Source organism: Lactuca sativa, chromosome 4, assembly GCF_002870075.4.
Source record: "Lactuca sativa cultivar Salinas chromosome 4, Lsat_Salinas_v11, whole genome shotgun sequence".
Lineage (NCBI taxonomy): Eukaryota > Viridiplantae > Streptophyta > Magnoliopsida > Asterales > Asteraceae > Lactuca > Lactuca sativa.
The window spans coordinates 101,186,805-101,212,613 of NC_056626.2; the positions used below are offsets into that span (position 1 = coordinate 101,186,805).

Here is a 25,809-nt window from a genome sequence, read left to right on the forward strand (position 1 = left end):
GATCCCACCTAGATGTAGAGGCTAACAACTTATTACAAACCATAAGGCACAATCAAGCTTGGGGAAAAACTCAAGAAGGACTTCCATGGAGCTAAAAAGGGACTATAAGCATGAAAACAGAGGGAAATCGAGTTATACCTCAAGGAAAACACTGAGATAACTCAAAGATGCCTGGTCTTCTCCTCTTCTTCTTGATCCACTCTCCTTCCCTCTCCAAATCTTCAAGAAAACACACTAAAATGCTTCAAACTCACAATGAACAAGGCTTGAATGAAGTATAGAGCTCTGAGGGTGAAGGGGGCGAGCTTGGGGGCGGATAAGAGGGTTTAAATAGGGTGCAAACCCTTGAAATTTAGGGTTTCATCAGACAGCGGAGACTCGCCGAGTCCAGAATATGGACTCGCCGAGTCGCCAACTTAAACGTGTTCCGGGTCCCGTCTCTACTCGGCGAGTCGGACCTACAACTCGCCGAGTCTAAGGCTAAAAATGAAAAACACTAAGATAAATTTTACGTACCAGGAACCAGGTGCTACAATAATAGAGAAAACATAGATACAAGGTATTTAGGGTTGCATGTACACTTAGGAGTGTTAGAATGCTCATAACCAAACAGTGGTATTAGAGCCTAGGCTTGCTTTCTCTTATACTTGATGCAAATAGATTTTTCGAAGCGAAGAATATGTCAGGGCCTAAAACTCGACGAGTTCTGGTAGAAAACTCGACGAGTTCATGTATTAGAGCATGAACTCGACGAGTTCCATGAAGAACTCGACAAGTTTGGCCTCCAGACAGCATATCTTCGGGGTTTTTTGGCTGGAATTGGACTAGGAACATTACCATAAGCTGTTTTTGAACTTATAAACTTGTTTTTGATGTGGTAATGTTCATGCTAATCCAATTTCAAAGATAATTGTCAATAGATTCATGTTTTGTATTACTTTAAAAGTTATGCTAATTACATGAAAAAGATTGATTTAAATTATGTTTGTTCATATGAGTTGCTTGGATTATTAGATAAGTTAATTGATTATGTGTTTACAATCCATTTTAATCTAAGAGATGATTCTAAAATGTGTTTGTGTAACTTATCCTCAAGTTACATGAAAGGTCACATTCAAGTTTCTTAAAACTCATAAAAGATGGCAAAGGTTACAAAATGAAGAGTCTTGTTCTCATTAAATGGTTTTATGACTCCATAACTTGCCCTCAAGTTATGGAGGTTCAAGAGTCACTTCATTAAGTAATAAAATGTGTAACCTTAATTAATTCCATAAGTTACAAAATAAAGGAAAAGTTACATTCTTTTATTAGTTTAAAGTCTTCCATAACTTGTCCTCAAGTTATGGAACTTGAAGAGTCTTTTAACTAAAACTACTTTAAACACATAAGTTATGGAATTAATTAGTTTTGAATAGTTTCAAAACTTGCCTCAAGTTTTGGAATTTGAAAAGTTTTCACTTATGAATACTTTAATTCCAAGTTAGCCCTTAGAATTTTAAAAGTTAAAATTCAACACTTATACTTTATAATATTATAAGTTAATAATATATATATATATATATATATATATATATATATATATATATATATATATATATATATATATATATATATATATGTATAAGAGTAATGTCATTCTTACCGTTAGTAGGCCTCATTTTCGAAGCCGGTCTATAAGGGGGTATAAGGTTACTGCCTATAAAATGGCAGCTTAATGGGTGTCCACTCTCACCTACCACTTCCTTGACTGGTGGAGGGTCGTTAGCCGAATGGGTAGGACAAAGACTATAATTCTCCCTTCATTAAGAGTATTAATGATAAATACTAAGTAACTAAACCTTTTATAAATACCCAATCTTAGTTACTTAGGAAAAAGTGAATAAGGTGCTAATCCATGAAATTACACTTTGCACTTTGTTTAAGTCGGTTAGTGGAGTGTGTGTGGTTAAACAACACACAAACTCGTATTTAACAAGGTAGGAAAAGGGTAACTTAACATTTATCATAGTATCGGTGGAGCGTGTGTGATTAACCGGCACATCGATTAAGGGGTAAACACTTAAGGGTACCAAGTAATTTGCATGGTTACTTCACACCTTGTTTTGTGATCCTCGATATCCCAGTCACAAAACCTGAAGGGCACACTCGAGATTGAAACATGCCATTGAAAAGTTCAATGAATCTCAAAGATCTAGGAGTTTCAAAAACCAATTAAAACCTAATAATACATTTTGTTTATCTTGGTGGAAATTAGTGAATCGTCATTCACCTACCTTCAAATATTTTATAGCTTGGATTATGGCATCCCTCTTCCAAGTTTTAAAAGTATTGGGTTGGGTCCTAGCCTTAATATTTCATATTGGGTGTTATATTAAGGACTTTAAATCAACTATCTTGAATATCTCCCAAAAAGATGTCTGGTTTAGACATTTATGATCTTCCCAAATCTCTTGAAACAAGCTTTCCTAAATGAAGATGATGTCCCATGGAAATCATACTTCTTTCACCTCCTCCAATTATTCTCCCAAACACACAAGTTCCTAAAAAGTTTAAGGTCACTGAAGCTCTATTGGCAAGCAAAGGTCTACGTGTGATTACATCTTGGAGATGTAGTCACATATTGACAAGCCGAGAGAGTTGGGTGTCAAAGTCTTGAGAAAGTTGGTGGCTCAACTACTTTCTAAGTCACATAGTGAGTTCCTTTGGGACTCCTATGAAACAGACTATGAAATGACCCTTAATGATCTTATCTATTTGCTAAGATCAACTTCCTAAAACTTTATGGACATTGACAATGATGACATTGGAAATCCAATAAAGCTCTCTCTTCCCAATGGAAAGGGACCGGCCTTAGTCAACTCGGTTGACCAAATGGTAAAGAGAAAGGCTAAGTCTGTGATAGTCCCATGTTCCATTACCAAAGCGTCCATATGTTAAATTGCCAAAGGAAGGGGCATTGGTTGCGAAGCTGCCAATTTACCTAAGGGTATTAGAGTCAATAAGTTTGACTCTACTTCAAGTAAAGTCCACTATCTAACTCTGCTAAGTTTCTATTCTGAGATTCTTGATACATGATGTGACTGGGTCACATGGTGATGTTTTAAGAATCAAAGAAAAGTGAAGGAACTTAAACAAAGAATATGTTGAATCTGATTGTGTAGATGGATTTCTATCGCATAGTTTGAAGATTGGATTCTTGAGCTACTTCTTAGGAGTTATGAGATATTGCTTAGGAATAGATAACAACAAGTTTTCATATGGATTGTAAGGATAAGTTTTCCGCAAAGTTTTAAAATAAAAGGAAAATTTTTGATTTTATTTATTTTATGTATCCTTACTATGACGTTTGTGGAAAATTGTTGCTTATAAGATTCCACTGATAGCAATATTGGAAAGTGAATTCGATTCTTTCATTTGTGGTAATGTCTAAAATTACCAAATAAGGAAAGATCCTCATCACCCAAGTTTCAATTAGACCGAAACTTGGAATCATGCAATTTGTATAGCATGATGAATGAGAACTTTCAAGCATTGGAAAAATTAAGACGAACTACTTGTTCACATGGATGTGTGAGTCAAGTGAAGGACTAAGGGATCGAGTACACATTCTTGTGCACTGGTTAAGTCCACCATAAAAGATCGATAAGACTATTCGTCATTATTTACTAAGGTTTAGTAAATATGGTTATACTTACAATCTTAAGTATAAATTCTGAGACATTGGAAAAGGTTCCAATGTATGGCAGAGCGAATAAGAAGAAACAAATTAGGCAGAAGGATAAAAGTTTCTCAAATATGAAAATATGGGAGAATACTTTAGTATCATGTTATATGATCATCTTAATGATTTAGAGACCTTATCACAATTCATCCTCTAAGTGCATTCTGATAGCTAAGAAGAGGAGCTATGAATTGTTGAAGTGGTTAAATCAAGAAGATGATTCATACTTCGTTCCAAAAACAATTCTTAGAGTTGTACTCTAAGAATGTAACTTGAGTGACATGTCTTAAAGAAGGTTTAAAACACTTTTCAAATGTAAGAGTACAAGTTTCTACTCTTGTACATTTGAAATTGGTAAGTTGTGATGTTTTTGGATAAAACAAAGACCAACTAAGGCCAATTGTGTGAAGTGTTTGTCATGATTAGAATCCACACTATCTCTTGAATATTTGACAAGAGAGTCTTATATGTCAAGAGGACAGCGGGAGTCTTAAAGGTATTGAAAGTCTCAAAAACTAATCAAGAATAAAACATGAAGTTCTTCACTAGCACACGAGTTGAGGTTTATAACCTATCGTGTTGACATATTCCGTGCCCATTCCAGTTAAAGTTGGCTCTGCATATGAGTTCTTAGAGTTCTCAATTGGTTGCACAACAGCTTGGAAGCAATGGCAGGCCCTTGAGCTGCCAGATGGCAAGAATTTAAGATTGAGTCCAGTCCATATGAGTTTAGATTTGTCATTATCCTTGTCTTGTGACTATGGTTTTGACAATTCACATGGATAAGAACACCTACACCATTAAATCTAAGTGTCATAAGGTTTCTCTATGATTCATGAAAATGATGGTGAGGAAACACTTTCACTAAGTAGATTTTATTTAGATAGCAATTGTGATATTTGCATTCTCAAAGTCGTTAGTGGAGCGTGTGTGGTTAACCAGCACACTAACATGGACTTGTGAGAAGTGGCAAAGGTCTAAACAATCGAGACTATGATTATGGCATCCCTTTTCATAGTTCTGAAATTGTTTAGACACACCTGTGAGCTATCTAAGATAAGGTGTATGATATTGATAAAGTTTTATCAAAGCAATCTAGTATCTGAAATCTGAACTTTGGTAAGGAAGTTAATAAAGTATTGATTTCTAGAAGTCCAGCTGATTTCTGAGTACATGTCAAAGCTAGTGGGAGCATAAGTGTTATGGCAATAATCATCATGTTAGTGGGAGCATGATAATTATGATAAAGGTTGTAAGTTAGCAATGTGAATTATAGAAAACAAAAGGTTTCAATTGGGAAAGAGTTGTTTTGCTATAATTAAGGAAGAGGAAATTATACTTCATCTCAAATCTAAAAGCTTAGATTGAGGTTTTAATCACATTTAGTCAAGTATATATATGAATTTCATGTTGGAATGGCTCAACATAAGGAAATTCTGTATATGGGTCCATTATTTGCGTTCTAAAATTCGATTATGATTATGGCATCCCTTTTCATAATCTGAATTATGAGAACTTGGCAAATAGAAATGAAAATGTTATAGCAAAAGACTTGTTTAGTCTTTATGTGAGACATCATGAATCGTGTCCCATATGCTTCAGATATAGGATCGATTACATGTGCTATATTCATCCTTTTTAAAATTTTCCAAATGCCTGGGGTATTAAGAAGGGAAAAGGTCTAGAATTGGATATGACTAAAAGGATTAAACAATTGTCGAAGACAATCTAAGGTTTACCAAAGATTGGTTGCTCAAGGAAAGTTGGAAGTATAGTGATAATTCTGAAAGGACATATTGACATAATCTGTAAGGAGGCAACTCTTGTTCAGAAGTGATAGTCAAAATGGAATATGGAAATGTTTCAAAGTTAGAAATTATTCAATCTGTGTAAGATTAGGAAACTTAATGCAAGAAGGATGTTTCCAAGGAACTGATCTCCTTTGGAATGCTCTGTAATGGTTGTTGTCAAGTCTTTCTGACTTTGTGCATAATCATTACAAGAGGATCAATGCATATAAGTTTAGAATCTAAGATATTTCAGTAAATGGCATGAATTTGGAATTCTTGCATTTGCAGTAAGGGTTTGGGACTGTGAAATGAGAGTCATTGGAGTTATGTTCAATTGGTACATTTCGCAAAGTAAAGATCATAGAAAAACATAGTATGTATACTTGGTGTGTGGCATGACTAGTGTTTAAAAAACATAGTGTACATGCTTGGAGCATGGGACAACTATTGTTTTAATTGAAGAATAAAGTTGATAGCTGAAACACTATGCAATGAATAATGTGTAATCATATGGTGATAAATAAAAGGTGTTTTATTTATATTCATAAGTTTTGAGACCATATTGGATTCAATTATTCTTGTGTTTCATTTTGCATGTTTTGACTTCCAGAATAACTAGGTCGTTCTTCCTGATTGACTAAGTTATTCAAACCATCCACAGTCGGTCGTATGTTGGAAGTAGATATGAATCAAGATTGTCATGGGTTGACTTATAGAGGTCCAAGTTGGTGGACAAAGTTGTGCTACAGCACTCATGAGTACTCATAAGTTCTGAGTATTGGATTCAACCTACGCTCATTGGAATCACTTCATGGATTTTATCACGAGTGATCATGAGACGATAATATCTTATATTCCTCAAACCTAGAGATATGAGTTGTTACTATGAGTTGGTTATACATTGATTGCACGAAAACGCATTGGTAACTCGATGTTAAAAAACGTGCCTTTGTGTATGATCGAATAAGTAGTTGAAAAAGCCATATGAGTCGAAGTTTATCCATTCCTTTTACCTTTAGGATAAAAGCGATATCTGTGGGCCCCTCGATGATTTGGTGATGACAAATGTAAGTGCTCGGCCGGGCCTGGACTGATTTGATTTGTTCAATTAGTCAGTCGTCATAAATCGGAAATCGGGAAACAACAAATGGAAAGAGAGAATGATTATAATCCATGTCTCAGTTCATATGATATCTAGAATGGAGGAATATATGATCCCTTATCTAATGGACAAGTCATTGACAAAGGTCAGAGATCATCGGCAAGGTCAGAGTTCGACAAAAGCTTTTGAGAGCTACGATTGCCAGTCGGTTCTTGAAGTCATACTTGCAATAATAGTTTTAGACTTATCCAAGTGGGAGACTGTTGGATTAATGTCTAAGTCCATAACTATAATTGGTAAGACTTGACCCGAACCGACATGGTCCATTTGGGTTGCATGGCATCATGCATTTGGATAGACTATAATGAGAGAAATAACACTTAAGGTTGGTTAATATATTATAAGTTCTAATATATTAATAAGATTATTTAATTAGTATTGATCCAGAAATAATCTAGGATTAATTAAGTGATCAAAATAAGACTAATTAAATATATGGGTTGATTGTGTAAATCATCCATACTTATATAGTGGGCTAATGCTCCATGGATTGTCAAGTTGGGCTAAAAGCCATAAGATGCTCCATGGTGTATTTGTACCCATGGATCATGCAAATGAAAGGCCATTATAATTAGGGTTTACATGGTGTAACTCTAACTATATAATGATCTTATTCTTGGAGAAAGTCGGCCACTATGGATAATAGAAAGGGCTAGCTGATTTCATGAAGTGTGTATGTTCTCTCAAGTCATTCCATGTGTATTTGGTGTTGTGTGAACCATTTGAGGTGTCACACTTGGGGCACTAGGCACTCAAGCTTCATGAAGACAATTTACATCAAAGAGGTATGTAATTCTAACTTGATATCTTCATATGAATCAATGTTATTATGCTAGTTAGGATGAATACCTTGGAAAGTTCATATTTGCATGTATAATAGAGAAAACATAGATCCAAGGTATTTAGGGTTGCATGTACACTTAGGAGTGCTAGAATGCTCATAACCTAACAATTTCTTCACCTTTTTCTTTACCAAGCCAAAATCTCTCCATTCTAACTTTCCAGTGATCATACTCTTCAACAACTAGAAATGGGGCACACATTGGGCAACCCATGCTATTTTCTATTTGTATTGAATACATTTGTTGAGATTGATTAGAAGCATCCAATGAAGTTAAGATATTAAAGTTGAAGTGGTATATAGAAGAACTTTTATCTTGAACACTAAAATGATTAAGATACCAATGTAATCTACAACCAACTATAATCTATTCTTATGGATTCAAAGGACAACTACTTAGGCTCCAATACTAATTGTGAAAGCAAAGAACTATGCGGACAAGGTTTGAGAACTCAAACCTTGAATTAAATTAAGAACAATGTCTGTTAATAATAAAGATCCAGTCAAGTCTGGTAAACCAGTCTTGTCTCGGAATATAAGATGATCAACAAAGTGCAATAATAAGTATGAAAAATATAAAGTGATTTAAGAACAAGAAGAATGTGAGAGAACGATTGACTGAATGATTCTTGATATATGTGAAAAAGGTGCACGTTCCAAACCTTGATACAAAGGATGACTACTCCTTAAATAGCCAAAGAGTAATACAAGACAAAGCTGACAAAATGCGCATGGACAGAGAAACACCTAAAGATCAACATATTGGCACATCCATTGTTATTGATCTTGTGTCTTGTACAACACCACAAAACAATAAGAACCATACAAAAAAGTACTTGTAACATTAAATGCATTACAGACACAAAATACTTTAACACTAAGATGTATCTCAGACATATCTTCACTTTGTGTAACGCCCTAGTTTCAGGGCTAAGCATTTTTGTCAATGTAATAGTCTAGGTCAACTATTGTAACTCTTTTTGAAGTAATAAAGATGAAATATTTGAGTATTATGTGAATTATGTGTGTTTATGTGTTTATTATTTAATTATAAATGTATAATTAATAAAGAATAAAAATAAGCGTCTAAATTAAAGTGTGAGATAAGCCCTATATCTTTATATAAAGTTGTAGTGGTCGAAACAAGGATTCCGGGGATATAAGGAACGTCGAAATCTGAGTTATAACGAATAAGTTATGACCGTCGAAGTTTCGCGACAGAATCGAAGATCTCGTAAAAATTAGCGTAACGAGAAAAAGATGGGCGAAAACGGACGTCGGATGAAGAAGTTATGAGGATTTAACGTACCAATCCTGTCCCGGCCTGTTAATAATATAAAATTTAAAATCGATTCAAAATTATCCAACAGAGTCTAAATGAAAGTTGTAGAGTACCTTCCCACCTTCACGTGGATATAAAGAACGTCGAAAACGGGGCTCGTATGCGAAAGTTATGATTTTTAGAAGTCGAGAGTGGAATTTGCGAAGGCTGATAAGGAATCGATGACGTAGCGCAATCTGGACCCTCCATCGCTGACTCAGTACCCGCCTCGGATGAGTGACGCGTCGCCCCTTGCTACGCCCAGCGTCCAAAGCTCGGTACGCCCAACGTACAGCTACACCCCTCGGTCCACAAGCAGTCGCGTAACTCCGGTCTTCATCTAACACGTGGCTCGTACGAAGCTCGCTGGCGCTCTTATCCGAACCATTACGCCCAACATAGGTCCGAGGTACGCCCAGCGTACCGAGGCCTCGCAGGCTATAAAAGGGGGCCGAGAGTTCTTCATTTTTCACACCTTTTTCACTTCTCTCTCTAACTCCTTTCTCTCTCTAAGAGTCTTAGACACTCCTAAACCCTAGGGAACCTCCTTAGCACCCGAAGGAAGCCCTGAGGCTCCCGGAGTCCCGAGAAAAAGAGTCTTTCGGTTTCGAAACGCTGCTCCAATTAAGTTCCGGTTTTCGATAAAATTCGCTGTAAGTGAGCTACGCTTACACAATTTTTATTATAGCTTTCAAATAATTATAGGAATGTTATTAGGTCCTTAAAATAATTATTTGGGCTATTATTATGAGTTATATTGAGTGTTATTAACGCTTATATAATAATAATAATAATAATAATAATAATAATAATAATAATAATAATAATAATAGTCAGACCTATTAATTAGTCACGGTTATCGTTAGACTAAACCTAGTGGTATTGGTACTAGGTTTTATCGAAGGAAATTGTTTTGAGAGTATCGAAGCGCTGTTCGAGTGCTGAGTCACCACCTTTCAGGTGAGTGTATAGTTACTTTCAGCTTACACATAGATATGAAGTATTTTATATAAATTACGTGCTATGTGTGCATATTATCTGAATACTTGCTATCTATGTTGGATGAACAATTTTATACATGTTTTCAATGATTTAAACTGTCTATGTATTTTATATCTACGAACATGTTGGGGTAAAACATGGGTAGATGTGTTAGTTGTTGTGTGATAAAAATCAAATAATGAGAGGCCTCGTTATAGATGTTATTGATGATCCAGTCATCTAGCGGAGTATAGATGACGACCACAGACTATTCTAGACAGTCCAGTGGAACACTAGTAGGCTCGCAACCTGTAGGTGTTTATTCGAACTGTGTGTTTATTCAAACTGTGTGCTCACCAGATGTACTCTATCCCCCACATGGTTGCCTTAAGGACATTTATTGCTGAGGAATCCCCTTAGTAGTAGTGTCCATCTCGATGATAGTCCTTAGACTAGGTCCTTTGTGTTAGATGTTTTAGGGATGTAAAGTGAGGATAACGGGAACGGGTAATCGGGTTTGTTTAGTTTAATAAAGTTAATAAACTTATTTATTGTGGGTTGAAAACCCTATGTGCTCACCAGACTCCTAAGTCTGACTCACTCAGTTTCTTGTATTACAGGTAGTGGCGCATGAGCATAGATGTGATGTCTTGGGATAAGAGATTAATGAATTTAGGCCTGTATATACGGAATAATGTAGTAAGGCCTATGATGTATTGTTTATACTTATGTACTATATCGAACATGACATACCGAGTCTTTTTAATGAAATACATTTCTATGGAAATGCTTTTGATAAATCTTTATCATATTTTGTTTTGGGACAAATTCCGCAACTCTTTTATTAAAAGGTTACTCTGATTTTGAAATAAAGTATAAACAAAACCGGTCTTTTCTGGCCGTGATTTTGGGGATGTCACACTTTGGAATAGCTTCACTTTTGACATGATCTTGACCTCGGACATATGCTACATCAAATTGCATAAGGATCACTTTTCATTATCAAAAAATTATATTTTAATTCCTAGCCCGAATATGTATGTGTTACAGTTCTTGATGCCCTTTTGCTTTTGCATGATAACGAGAGAAAAAAAGAGAAAAGAAAAGAAGGGAATCGATCTTTGAAGGGATTCTTAGGAACAAGCAGAATGTAATTTAATATTTACTAATTGATGAATTTGGTTGCAATCAATATTTGAGAGCCTTCAATAAAGTGTTTTGTTGGAACCCTAAATACATTATCAGTGCAAATTTGATGTACATGCTACTTCCCGCAACAATAATAGGGATTAAGCTTGTGGTTCTTCATCAGGTGATGACTTAATGAACTTCCAAACCCCCAAACGGAAGGTGTGTTTCATACTAGTCGGTTGGTTACTATTGTTGGTACCTGATTGAACCTTGGGTTTGATTAATGATGGAATTTGGTTAACTTGAACTCATGCCATATTTGATAATATAAACAAAGTGATTATCCCGAACACTATAACTAGGAGCAAAACCCAAGATTGAGTTTATTAAAATGTTATAATCAGATTAGTCTTTTGTTTTTTTATAGAGATTATATTAACTAAAATCTAAATGAGATTGATATTTAGAGGCGTTTTGTATATTTTTTAAATAGAATATATTAAATGAATTGGAACTACACATCGCAAATTTGATTAATAGAAGTGAAACGAAAACTTCAATTCATTCGGGGTTGACTGTAGCACGCCTATTGATGGGGTTGACTGTGTTGACCATATCTTAGTTAGATGCCCATTTGCCCGTATGATTACATGTTCAATTCTTAATTGGTGTGGAATACAACAACATACCGTGTTTCAAAGCTTGGATGACCTCCTAAACTTTGATGCATCCTGGGGACATAGTCCTAAAATGAAAAAGAGGTTCACTATCATCAATTATGGGCTGTTATGGAGCCTAAGGAAACATAGGAATGAGAGGCAATTTCAACATGTGTTCACACATCCAATTAAAATAGGGGATAATGTAAAGTCTTTAGTTTTTTTTTGGCTTAAACATAGGGGTAAATTGGGTAGTTGTAAGTGGGAGGATTGGATGCACTCTCCGTTTTATTTCATGTAATCTTCTGTTCTGCTTCTCTTTGTACTTTTTTTGTCTCCTCTATCCACTTGCTGGTCGGGTATGTGATAAGTTATAAAAATTTGCCGTTTCAAAAATAAAAAAAATTCGGCCAACGAAATTTAATTTTTAATATTAATGATTCTCAAACTTACTTTATATTCGTTTTATAAAGTGTTATTAGACTTACCACTTAATATTTAAGGTTTTATTCTTTCTTATGATTTTTTTATTTTATTATTATTTTTTTAATTTGTCAGGGCTGTCGAAAAATTTCACAAAGATGTTGAATTTGTTGACAAATTTGACAAAAGTTTATATACAACCTGTTTTAAGTTTATCAAAAACCATTTATTAAACATACTTTTTTTTCTATATACTAAGATTCCTAAATATTTTTTTGAATATATATTTTTATAAACTATTTGTGTTAGAAAATATACTTTATTTTCAAACAAATCTCTAGTATTTTAGAATAATTGTACCTTCATCAATATTTTGTTTGTTAACTATTTGAACAAAAAAAGTTGCCATGAAATAGGGAGATATCTTGTATATAGAGAAATATTTTTAAGATAACTTCTATAAAAAAAAGACTATGTATCACTACAATGATAAAAGTTTGATCATGGAAACTTTTAAGATTGTAATTATGGGCAAGGTTTTTCATATCAGAGCCAAAGAGATTGCGGGTTGGATCCCATATTTTATAGAAGATGGTTCAAAAGTTGAATGTGAAAATCTTGAAGTTGTTGGGAACTTGAATGATGATCTTGAAGAAGGTGAATTTTAAGACTTGGTTGGTGTTGCATTTGTAAATTAAGAAGGGAATTCAAAAGGAATTCCATAGACTTGCTGTCAAAATGGTGAAGCTTAAACTTTTCAGAATTCTAATGCTAACCAGTCGAAGGACCCATTTGGGATGTATGATTTGCTTGAAAGGCAGAGAAAAAAAGATAAGATGAATGGTGATGATGATCCGGTTTACCCTCCTTGTTTTACACCACTAAATTTGGATGGTCATGCAACCAATCAATCGTTTTTCCAGCCCGTTCAAGGTCTTAATTTAACTTCAGGAATGCAGCCAAATGCTGTTGGACAACATCATCTTTCTGAGTCTCGATCTGGTCCTGATGCTACTCGGTTTGCTGTCAATTCTTCTTCACAATTTCGACAACAAGATAGTGGAACAGTAACTGCTCCAGTTCAATGATTTTATTCTCTAGTAGTTAACTTGGAGAGTGTTGATCAGCAAAAAACTGTACATGAGGCATTAGGTGAAAAATCTAGTAGTTCTAAAATTTCTGCTTCGTTACAGGGGGTTAAAAAGGGTGTTGAAAACATAAATTCCAAAGATGTAAACAAGGATATGGTGATTCTCATTCATCATTAGGCGATTCAGTCAATTTTTTTAGGAAGAGACAACAATTTTATCTTATTGATGAGTTGAATGCTTTTATCGATTTCGGGCAAGCCATGGTCTACGTAATGGAAGGCTGTACTCAAAACATCCAGGAGCTTATCAATAACCAAGGAGGTGTGGAAGTGATACGACTTCCTAGTCACATGGTCAACATAGAAGTTACTTGGAAGACTTCTACATCCTTCTTTACTCGGTCATACATCATGCATTAGTTTTCCTTTATTTTCTCATGCATATCTTTTTAATAAGCATTTAGATTACAATAAGTAATAGCCCGCGATTCCATTTCCTGCATATTTTAAGGCATTAGTGGTAGATTGCATTTGTTATTTAAAGCTTTGTAATTCCTTTTTATGAATAGAGAAGAAAATTGTTTCAGTTTGTGTTCTTAAATTTTGTTAGTAGAAAGGAGATTAGCTATTTCAGAATTTGGCTTTATCAATTGGTGCTTTCATCATTCGTTCTCATGACTCCCAAGTCAGAACACTGCGGCTCCACCTTCGACAACCCCAAGGTCACCAACACCGACAACCCAGTCGCCGCCCTTCACACCCACATGCTCCATATCGCTCAAATTACCACCGATACCAACGCCAAACTCGACAAATTGATCAAAATCCTGACCGACCAACATGTTAATCAGCAACCACCGCCACCACCACCACCCCCACTGCCGCCACCCTCACCACACGTCCCCGAATCAGACTCTCCAACCACCGAAAATTCTCCTGCTGACTTTTGACGGTTCCAACCTACTCGATTGGATTTTCCAAGCCGAAAATTACTTCACATACTACACCATTCCATCGCCTCAACCCCTTTCCTTGGTTGTTTTCTACTTTACCGGTGATGCTTTAAGCTGGTACAAACATCTTGCCAGCAACAACCTTCTTGGCACTTGGCCTGAGTTCACCCGCGCACTTGAACTGCATTTTGGCCCATCTACATATGAAAATCACCAAGCTACCTTATATAAGCTTCAACAGACCACCACCGTGTTCGCCTACCAAACCGAGTTTGAAAGAGTCAGTAACCGGGTCATCGGTCACTCTTCTGTATCCTTGCATAACTGCTTTATCTCCGGTTTACGTCCCGACATTCAATCGGAGATTGCCATCCATAACCCGCAAACACTTCATGCCACTTATGGTCTCGCCAAATTAATTGAAGACAAGCTCCATGATAACCTTCCTCTTGTGGCTGGTAAATCAGAACCACCACCACCGACTCTACCCTTGTTGGCTGCTTCGCCTTCCACTTCCCCACCACTTCCAATTAAGAAACTGAGTCCCACCGAAATGCAACAACGAAGGGCTGAAGGCCTCTGTTACAATTATCCAACCAAGTATCAACTCGGCCACCGGTGCAACCCGCCCAAGTTCCTTCTTCTTCAATCAGACAACGATCCACCATGGCCATACCTATCACAAAATGACTTTGGCCTTGAGGACAAGGCCATTTTTTAGGGGCGGAGTATTGATACGAAATCCTAGTCACATGGTCAACAGAGAAGTTACTTGGAAGACTTTTACATCCTTCTTTACTTGGTCATACATCATGCATTAGTTTTCCTTTATTTTCTCATGCATATCCTTTTAATAAGCATTTAGATTACAGTAAGTAGTAGCCCACGGTTCCATTTCATTTCCTGCATATTTCAAGGCATTAGTGTTAGATTGCATTTGTTATTTAAAGCTTTGTAATTCCTTTTTATGAATAGAGAAGAAAATTGTTTCAGTTTATGTTCTTAAATTTTGTTAGTAGAAAGGAGATTAGCCATCTCAGAATTTGCCTTTATCAGGAGTTTCCCATGAGTGTACTTTCTCTAAATGTTCAAGGATTTGGGAAGGAGGGGAAGATTGCTTGGGTGAAAACCTTGTGCAGTAAACATCAAATTTCTCTTTTAACTCTTCAAGAAACTAAGATGAGGTGTATGGATGTTCATGTTTTTAGATCGGTTTGGGGAAATCTTCAATTTGATTATGCTTATTCCTCTTCTAAATTTCTTTCGGGTCGAATTCTTTGTATTTGGGATAAGAATTTGTTTCATAAAAACAAGATGTATTCGGAAGATTATTTGGTGATAGTGGAGGGTTCTTGATTCCCTTCTAAAACAAGCATGCTTTTATTTCCATCTACGCTCCTCAAGACGTCAATATTAAAAAGATGATTTGGAAATAGTTGCTTTGTATTATAAATAATTGGGAGGGTGAGACTATTTTGATGGCCAATTTTAATGAAGTTCGGGTGGCTAGAGAAAGATATGGTCCGATTTTTCACCCTCATGCAACTACTCGTTTTAATGATTTCATTGCTGATGCAGGGCTTTTTGATATTCCTCTTGGTGGATATTCTTTTACTTGGTCTGACAGAGCTGCCACGAAGATGAGTAAATTGGATAGATTTCTCGTGTCAAAATGTACTTTGGAGATTTTTCCAAATTTGACATGTTTCGTTTTGGAAAGACACCTATCTGACCATCACCCTATTATTCTTAAAGGGATTTATACTGAGTATGACCCTTCTCCTTTTAGAGTGTTTCACTCTTGGTTTTCTATAGACGACTTTGTTCAAATTATGGAAGATTCTTGGAATAATAACGAGATTACACATTCAAATGCTTTGGTGCTTTTAAAAAAGAAGTTGCAACACTTAAAGAAAATGATAAAGGTGTGGAATTCTAAATTTAGAAATAATAAGGATGGAGTTAAAAATAAATGCTTACTCTCTTTCGCCGATCTAGAATCAAAAATTGATAGAGGTGAAGGAGACCCTTCATTGTTGGTTGAAATGGTTGTGTTGATTAAGAAGATTGATGACTTTAATCGTATTAAAATGGATGATCTTGCCCAAAAGGCTAAGATCAAGTGGGCTATCGAAGGAGATAAAAACTCCAAATTTTTTCATGGGATGTTAAATAAAAAATGCAAGTAGTTGGGGATTGGAGGTGTGTTAGTTGATGACGAATGGCTTGATAATCCTTTTTCAGTTAAATCATAATTCTTGGTTCAGTTTAAAAACCGATTTTCTAAACCTTCTATATCTCAGCCTTTGATTCTTTAAAATTTTCATAGAAGGCTTTCTGTCGACCAATCGGAGATGTTGGACAATAATGTTACTTGTAATAAAATAAAAAGTCAGTATGGGATTTTGGTCTCGATAAATCTCTAGGTCATGATGGATTTTCCTTTGGTTTTATTAGAAGATTCTGGTATCTAATTGATAAGGATGTCATTCATGCGGTTGTGGAATTCTTTTCTTCCAGCGAGTTTCCTATTGGGTGTAATTCCTCCTTCATAGCACTTATTCCTAAGGTCCAAGATGCAAAAAATGTAAAATATTTTGTTCTATTAGCCTCATTAAGTATATATACAATATAGTGGGTAAAATCCTCGCTAACAGGTTGTCGTTTGTTATTGATAAAGTGTTTTTTTTTGAATGAGGTGCTAGTTTGGTGTACGACGAAGAAGCACCCCACTATGTTTTTCAAAGTCGATTTTGAAAAGCCTATGACTCAGTTCGGTGGGATTTTTTAGTTGATATTCTTCGGTGTATGGGATTCGATGATAGATGGAGGGGATGGATACGTGGTTATTTCTGTTCTTCTAGGGGTTCAGTTTTGGTTAACGGCTCCGTTATAGATGAGTTCACTTTTCACAGAGGCCTCACTTTTCACAAAGGCCTTAGGCAGGGAGACCTGCTTTCTCCCTTTCTGTTCATCTTGGTGACAGCGAGTCTTCATGTTGCTTTCCAAGGCATTTTTTATTATAACCTCTTTTCTGGTATTAAACTTGGTATAACACCCACTATTACTATCTCTCATATGTTTTATATGGATGATGCGATCCTTATAGGGGAGTGGAAAGATTAAAATATTCAAAATCTTCTTAGAGTGCTTCACTGTTTTCATTTGGCTTCTGGTTTGATGATCAATCTTCATAAAAGAAAACTTTTAGGAATTGTCGTTAATAATTCGACTATTGAGGTGGTTACTACTCGGATTGGATGTGATAGTATGAAGATTCCGTACCCTTACCTTGGCCTTACTGTTGATGGTAAAATAAACCGACTGGATTCTTGGAGAGAGGCAATACATAAGGTTACTTCTAAACTTACTAATTGGAAAGTTAAAGTGTTACCTGTTAACGAAAGACTCACTTTAATTAAATCGGTTCTAGGTGCAATTAATACTTTCTTTATGTCGATTTACAAAGCTCCAAAAGGTATATTATCTGAACTTGAAGCATTATGGAACAAATATGTTGTGGGGTAGAGGTGGATGAGAAGAAATTATCCCTTATTAGTTGGAAAAAAGATTATAGCTCATAAAAATCATGTGGGTCTTGGAGTTAGTAGTCTTTTCGCTCTTAATCATGCTATTCTTTTCAGATGGGTGTGGCGTTTTTATCTAATCTTTTGTCTCTTTATGTTTCATTCCTTGAGGCCATGTATGGTAACTCTGGTTATGTTGGCGAGAACACTTTTCCTAGTAAACGCTCGAATTGGGTAGATATAGTCAAAGCTGTGAATCAAATTAGGGATATTGATGTGTATCTATTACAATTATGTACTAAAAAGATTGGTGATGATACTTCTACTTCTTTCTGGGATGATGTGTGGTTAGGTGGTTTGGTGCTTAAAGATCAGTTTCATAGAATTTATAATTTGGAGAATTACAAAGGTATAAGGGTTAAGGAAAAGTTGTCATGATTCTATTTCCTATTCTCTTCGTAGACACCCTAGAGGCAGAGGCACAACTGAGAGCATTCAAAGGGAGGGGCTTATTTCACTTATCAAATCTGTTTCTTTGTCTTCGGCTCCAGATAGGTGACATTAGTCTCTTTTGGGGATGAGAGATTTTTTTGTGGCTTCAGATCGCTCTTATATTGATGAGAAGATGTTGTTGGTCGTGAGTACTCCTACTAGGTGGTGTAAGGAAGTCATTAGAATTAATATTTTTTCTTGGAGGTTAGCCCTTGATAGACTTCTGACTAGAGTCGTGCTTGATAGGAGGGGTATTGATTTACCTAGTTTATTATGCCCGATTTGTGAAGGCGTTGTGGAATCTTCCTCCTATCATTTTTTGATTGTTCTCTTTCGGCTAGTGTTATTTTTCAAGTTTGTCGTTGGTATGGTTTTCCAGCTCCAAGTTTGTCTTCCTATGCAGATTGGTTAGTTTGGCTCAAGACTTTGCGTTTTCCAGTTTTCGCTAAATGGGTCTTAGAAGGTGTTTTTTTATGTCTCTTGGTGGATGATCTGGGATTACAGGAATTCTATGCTTTTTGGAGCTATAAAACCGAAGGCTTCCCTTATTTTTGATGATATAGTTACAAAATCTTTTCTTTTGTGTAATGGTAGGTGTAAGAAAGATATTAATTAGGTAGGGTGGATGCAAAATTCGAATCTTGCTATTATGTAAATTTTCTTCTTTTTCCTGACTAGTTTCTTGCTAGACCTAGGTGTTTTGAGTAAAGTTTCCGTTCGAAAAAAAAACTATGTGAACAAAACTATGCATCATCTACGGTTATTGAGATATGTATTCTTAATTTATACATGTAAAATAAAAATTACTATACAAAATGATAACAAAGTCAATAATAAATTTATCATAATATCAATAAAGTAAAAATGAGTAGCAGAAAGTAATAGAGTATATTAATATAGTAAAAATCAAGTAACTATGATTATTAGGTAGATAGTTGTTGATAAGCCCAATGCAATTTCCAAACTATTCAAAAAACCCAAATTAAGTTTTGTTTGTTCAAGAAAACCCAACAAACTTAACCTTTTGTCTAAAAAAAGCCAACTAACTTACACTTTTGTTCAATTCTCATTAGGGTCAACCGACTAATGAAAGTTAACGAATGACATAACTTACGATATGAAATTAAATATCGGAAATATGACTTGTAAGACCAACGAAGTTTCGATACCGTTCAAAAAACTTCAATCATGTTTTGTTTGTTCAAAAAAACCGAATGAACTTACGCTTTTGTTCAATTCTCATTAGCGGCAGCTAGATTCGTTAGGTATATAATTAGTTGGCAAATGAAATGACATTAGATTTAATGACATGGAATAAACAGATTAGAATTGCCCTTTATATATCGATTTGGGCTTGGAGAAGAGAAAAATGAACGACGTCTGTACATGTCCGATCTCTTGTAATGACTACTTTTTCTTCTTCCTCTCAATCATTGACGTCCAACTCAAGATCTACAAAAAAATATATTTGATGATGCAAACCCTTGTGGATGTGGACGCCCTTCTTGGATTTGGACACCTAGAACAGAGGATCTAGGACTTTTTTGAACAGACGGGTAAAAGTAGTTGACAACTTTATCATGTTTATCTTATTAAGTTCTTGTTTTTGAAGGAACCAAACTAACAGATAGAAGATGGACATGATAAAGCTTTCAATTACACTTACCCATTTGTTCAAATAAACCTTAAACATTTTCTCTGGATGGTCCTCCGTTCTAGATGTCCAAACCCGAGAAGGGCGTCCACATCCACAAGGGTTTGCATCATCAAATATCTTCTTTGTAAGTCTTGAGTTGGACATCAACGATTGAGAGGAAGAAGAAGAAGTAGACATTACAAGAGATTGAACACAAACATTGTTCGTTTTGATTTTCTCCAAGCTGTAAATCGATAATTCTAATCTATTTATTTCATGTTATTAAATATAATGTCATGTCATTTTCCAACTAATGGTATACCTAATGAATCTGGTTGCCACTAATGAGAATTGAAAAAAAAAATGTAAGTTCGTTGGTTTTTTTGAACAAACAAAACAAGATTAGAGTTTTTTGAACGATTTTGAAACTTTATTGGTCTTACAAGTTATTTTCCCAAAATTTAATTACACGTCATAAGCAATGTCATTTGTTGACTTTAATTAGCCGATTGAACATAATGAGAATTGAACAAAAATGTAAGTTAGTTGAGTTTTTTTTAGACAAAATGTTAAGTTCATTAAGTTTTCTTGAACAGACAAAAGATAATTTATGAATAATTTAGAAACTTGGTTGAGTTTATAAATCATTTTCCCAACAAAGTAATATTTAAGCATATGAAGAGGAAAGAAGATAGGTTCTATAAATGAAACACAAAGCAATCTTACACCAACATTATATATATATATATATATATATATATATATATATATATATATATATATATATATATATATATATATATATATATATATATATATATATATATATAAAAGATGAGAACAATAAATTCCATGAGAATGTAAGACAATTTCTGTCGTTGATCCGCATCTCAAATTTTGACGGTTATTTCCGTGGGAAAGCTGAACGTAACTGCCAAACAGAAAACTATCAAACAACAAAACGGTTGGTATCGGGTGTTATGGATTGGATCGGGTATGTGGAATTACTAACTGAATTGGGGATAACTGCACCATCTGTTTTGCTAGGATCGGAGGAATCACAACGTGGAACAACATGTCGAATTTTTTTTAACGTGTATGAGAAGGTTTTCACGAGCGAAACATAAAGCGGTAAGTACGAAAAAGCAAAGATGAGGACCGGAAAGAATGCCACCGAATATAGAGCAACTCGTGTCCATTTCTCCTTGTTACGTATTAGAAGAATGACAGTCGCTGCAAATGCCACCATCATCATTGAGACGGATAAGATCAACAAAGTAACACCCATCATTAGTTTTTGAGGAAGAGACTGCCGAAAATCTTTCAATCTAAATGATGAAGTTAGAATGTTGAGGAATAGGATCACCGATGTTAGAGCAAATGCTAAAGAAAGCACATCGGTCATTGTAAATAAGAAGAAAAAAGGTTGGTTTTCAAGAATTGGATATCCAGTTTCTTGATTCGGTCCTCCTGGAACAGTGTAAGCTGCAGCAAATGCAACTGTTGCAATTAGCACAGCTACAATGGAGCAGTTCTCCGCAGTTCCCTTCATCCATTCTTTGGCGTCCATACGATGCTGAGCATTATTGATGGCAAATAGCTTTTCCGCAGTCACTCCTTGGGCATTGTAGTGCTTTGTGAAATGGGTTGCCGATATTTTCTTTACACGCTGCATGAAGAGTTACATTTTACATAAGAATTATAAGTTCCATTGATAAAGAATACATTTTGCAACCTCAAAAAAAGTGAATTAATTTACCTCAAAGAGAAGCAAATCTTCTTGCAAAATTAAAGCAGGACTTCTCATGTCTTCATGACCTGCTTCGGTTGCCTTTATACCAACCATATGTAGTATGGAGTTCCCGTTGTTGTCGATCTTTCGTATAAGTCTTGTCATCGGTGTTTCCATTTTTTCAACAATATCAAATATTTGAATTTGTCGATACTTGATAGCTACATGCAAGATGTTACGCCCTTCATCATCAACATGCTCTACTGCTTGAGGGTACATCTCAAGAATTCCCCTAACAATCTCCGTACAACCTGATTTCGTTGCCAAAAATAACGGGGTTTCAGCAATATCGACAGTTGTAGTTTCTTGGCCAGTTGTTGATATTTGTCCTTGATCTTGGGGACCCATTGAGGTCGTCCTCCCATATCTGTGTGTTTTTGGTTTGCTTTTGTCTAATGCTGATTCAGTCGCTTCCCATGTTGTGTCTCTTTCGATCAAGAACCTTGCAAGTTCAATCACCGAATCATATCTATGCTTCTGGTCCCTAAGTTGTTCCCATAGAGGCACCGTCCACCCTGTTACCACTACCGACAAAACACGTGTTAACACCTCATTGGTCCATGTCATATGTATAAAAATGGCTCCATATATGGAATACCAATAGGCTTCACTCTGGAAAGTGCAACCAACATATATATGTTATGGGCGTTTTACCTTTTTCTGTAACAGTACCTCCAGTTTTGATGCCTGCAAATGGACAAGTTTCCATGAATGTCAGAGTGAGAACCAAAATCTGAAATATGTCATAAACAACCAAAGGAAGTAATTTTTATGCATAAATCAACTTTGTTCAACAAGAAAAGGTTATAAACTTATGTTGAGAATTGGCTAATGCATGGTTTCATACGAGCATATATGAATTTCTTGATCAGAGAGCCACCCACTTCCTCCCCACCATGAAAAGCCGATGGATTACATGCAAGAAGTTGAAGTGCAGTCATCCCATCCCCATCTCTTTCGTCGATCAGGTATCTATACTTTGCAGCAATTTTTAAAGCCAAATCTGTATTTCATGGTCACATTATTGATTATTATAAAGTTAGGAGGATAGTGGTTGCATTACACTAAACCCAAAAATTAGCAAAACCCTTTCTCTCGTGGGTTTTTTTTTTCGTGTTGGTTTGTAAAATGGGGTCTGTTTCGCATTTCTTTTGTAAAAATGGGGTTATTTTTACTTGCCTTGTAAAAATAGGGCTGTGGCCCCACAACTTACATTGTTTTTCCAGCAATTGACATAAATGGTCCCTTGAATGTTTCAACCCCTCAATTTATATAATATGTTATAATTAAATATTTGTTGTATTTAGTTATTATTTATGTTTCAATAATTTTTTTACATATACTTCTTTAATTAAATATTATTAGACTTTATGTTTGTTTTTAACAAATAATACCATTAAAAAAATCTCAAATTGATAATTTCAAGTTAATACCAATATTTAGAATTGTAATTGAATTAAACGTTAAGTGAACCGTTGGCATACTCTTTGACAATGTTTATTTATTTAAAAAAAATATATGCACATATGATTTTTCATTCATTTACTTAAATGAAAAAAATATAAACAATAGTCTCATTCAGTACGACGTAAACTATGTATTTTTTTATGGAAGACTTTCTTATATATTCTTTTAAACATCAAAATATCATAATAACCTAATAAAATTTCATATTTATTTTTCATAAAGTTTTAAAATATAATATGTGCTCAAATCCTAATCTTTACCATTTTTAAACACTTTATAACATTTTTTTTAATATTTTAAAGTTATTATAATTAGAAGAAAATTCAAATGACATATTTCACCTCTTATATAAATAACTGGAATCAATTTCAACCTTCATAATACAAACATGATGTTATAGAAACATGATCCTTCTCCATAAATATTAGTCTTATCCACCATCTCAACATGTTCTAGTTGTCCTCCATCACCATGAATGTTATCGTCATCTCAACCCCTATTCTCCGTCTACTGTCTTAGCCAATCTTTTAAAAACCGGTTTGAACCGGCCGGTCGAACCGGTTGGACCGGAAACCGGGTGAGGGAGTGGTTCAACTATCACCGGTTTTATATTGATTTTTAAACCGGATTGAACCGGCCGGTTTTTAGAAAAACCCGGTTGAACCGGTCAAAATAAACCGGTTGAACCGGTTAATCCGAATAAAAACACATGAAAAATAATTATTTACATAATAAACTTTAGTATTTTTTTTTTCAAATATATTTAGTTTTCTCTAAATAAAAACATATGTTAAATGTTATAAAGTTTTTTGATGTGGTTGTATTCATCTGAAACTATATTTCGTTTCGGTATTATATATTTTTTTTAGCGTATATCGATTGATGTAAAACACTAAAACTTATGGTTATGTGTTATTTTAATGTATTTTGATTCATCTACAACGTATTTTTATGTATATTTTTAATGTTTGAACTTGTAAACATCAAATTCATAATTTATATATTTATGTATGTGTAGGAAAATAGAAAAAAACATGAAAAATATAGAAACCGGTTCACTTGGCAGTCGAACCGGTTAAACCGGGAACCGGTCACTATACCGATTCAACTAAAAAACCGGTTTTTAAAACATCGGTCTTAGCCCATGCTCGTTGTCCGACATCGTCTTGTCTCAAGTCATTATAATGCATGGAAATCACTTGTGGTGATGGCCACGATAACAACTAAGACTCCAAATTTGATGTTTTTGAAAAATAAAATCAAGATTTTTGTAAAATTGAGAATTTAAGGATTTTGGCAAATTTAATATTTTCAAAGTCTAAAAAGGGTAAATAGAATATTTACATATTATGTTGAAAAATATGATATTTTGATTTAAAAGAAAACAGATACGAAATTTTCTATTTATTTATTTTGAACAACAAAACTTTAATAAAACTAACAAGAAGGTAGAATAGCAAACGATTAAATCATGATGACAGATCAATTGTCCCAAGTATCCTAACCAAGATCGTTTATTAATCTAGTAATTTTATATTCTTTAAAATAGTTATAAACTTATTTGATAGTTATTTTAATCTTAGTAATATTTAATATTGATACCGACGAGATTTTTATGGTATTAGTTATACGTGAATTTCAATAATAAAATTTTAATAAAATTAATTATATGTAAACATTTGATAAAAGTTAAAAAAACAACAAAAAGGACACAATTAAAACATGTTATATAAATCAAAGGGCTAAACTTATAACGTTTTAGGGGCCATTTATGTCATTTGATAGAATGCATATGGAAGTTGAGGGGTCACAACCTCATTCTTACAAAAAAAAAAAAAAAAAAAATAGAAATGACCCCATTTTTACAAGATAAATGGAAATCAGCCCCCATTTTGCAACAAACTCTTCTTTGGTGTCAGAAACGGATTAATCCTTCTAATGACGATAAATCGTGTTAACGTATCATGACCACATAATTCCTAAAAGATCATGAAACTTACCATAGTGTTCAGTGAGGATGGAAATATGAAGTATGGAGGTCTTATCATCTCTAAAATGAAAACTCCTCAAATCTGCATCACTCTGAATTGTTTTATGCATCTCAGCATCAAGAAAATCATACATTCTATTTTTCCCATATCTTGCAGCACGAAAGATTGGGGTCTCTCCACGCCTATTGGGCATGGAGAGAAGCGTCGGTGCTCTCCTCAACATTTCCATGGCAGCAGGGACTATTCTATCCGAAGTTGCTGCCTCATGGAGCACTGTGTTTCCCACGTCGTTTTGACATGTTAGCTTGTGATAATAAACCTCCCTCACCATGTTAAGTAGTTCCATGACGAGGTAACTTTGTTTGGAGTACGTAGCCATATGCAGGACAGTGTCGTGGTGAATTGTCAAGGCGTGTAATGGACCCTTAGGAATCCCTTCACACAAACGGATCGCCTTGTCTGTATCTCCTTTCATTAGAGCATCGTAGAGCTCCTTGTTGAGTTTCCTTGCATCATCAGCCATGGCGATGGACGGATTATAGGGGGGATACTGAATAAACTGAAGCACAAATTCTATGATTAATTAAAAAGATAAGGCGATATAAGCAAGCGCCCGTGAGATAGATAAAAAGAAAGGGAATTCGTATAATTAAAGAAAGAAACCATCATCTAGTGTCTTTTTGCTTTTCTGGAGACATGTAGGGTTCCAACCCTAAGTGAAGTCATCTCTTGTAATGTGCGTTCACATATGTAGTGTTTAAACAAAAGTTATAATTAAACAATCTAATAATTTGAGATTTAGTTAATTTTTCTCTACTTCGAACTATAATTA

The 25,809-nt window shown here is 34.9% G+C and overlaps 1 protein-coding gene across 2 annotated transcripts; it reads right to left on the bottom strand.

Annotated features, from left to right (window-relative positions):
* Nucleotides 1-20,566: 20,566 nt before the first annotated feature.
* LOC111907876 (protein ACCELERATED CELL DEATH 6) lies at nucleotides 20,567-25,607 on the bottom strand. Of its 2 annotated transcripts, none has more exons than XM_042901104.2 (5): nucleotides 24,987-25,607; nucleotides 22,367-22,522; nucleotides 22,174-22,206; nucleotides 21,487-22,034; nucleotides 20,567-21,396 (listed from the first exon to the last, which is right to left on the bottom strand). In XM_042901104.2, exons 1-5 carry the CDS (start codon nucleotides 25,498-25,500, stop codon nucleotides 20,677-20,679), a joined length of 1,971 nt encoding a protein of 656 aa, XP_042757038.1. In that variant the 5' UTR covers nucleotides 25,501-25,607; the 3' UTR covers nucleotides 20,567-20,676. The 2 variants fall into 2 exon arrangements, with proteins under 2 accessions (XP_042757038.1, XP_023759460.1); XM_023903692.3 differs by having other exon boundaries at nucleotides 21,487-22,043; nucleotides 24,987-25,606.
* Nucleotides 25,608-25,809: the final 202 nt, after the last annotated feature.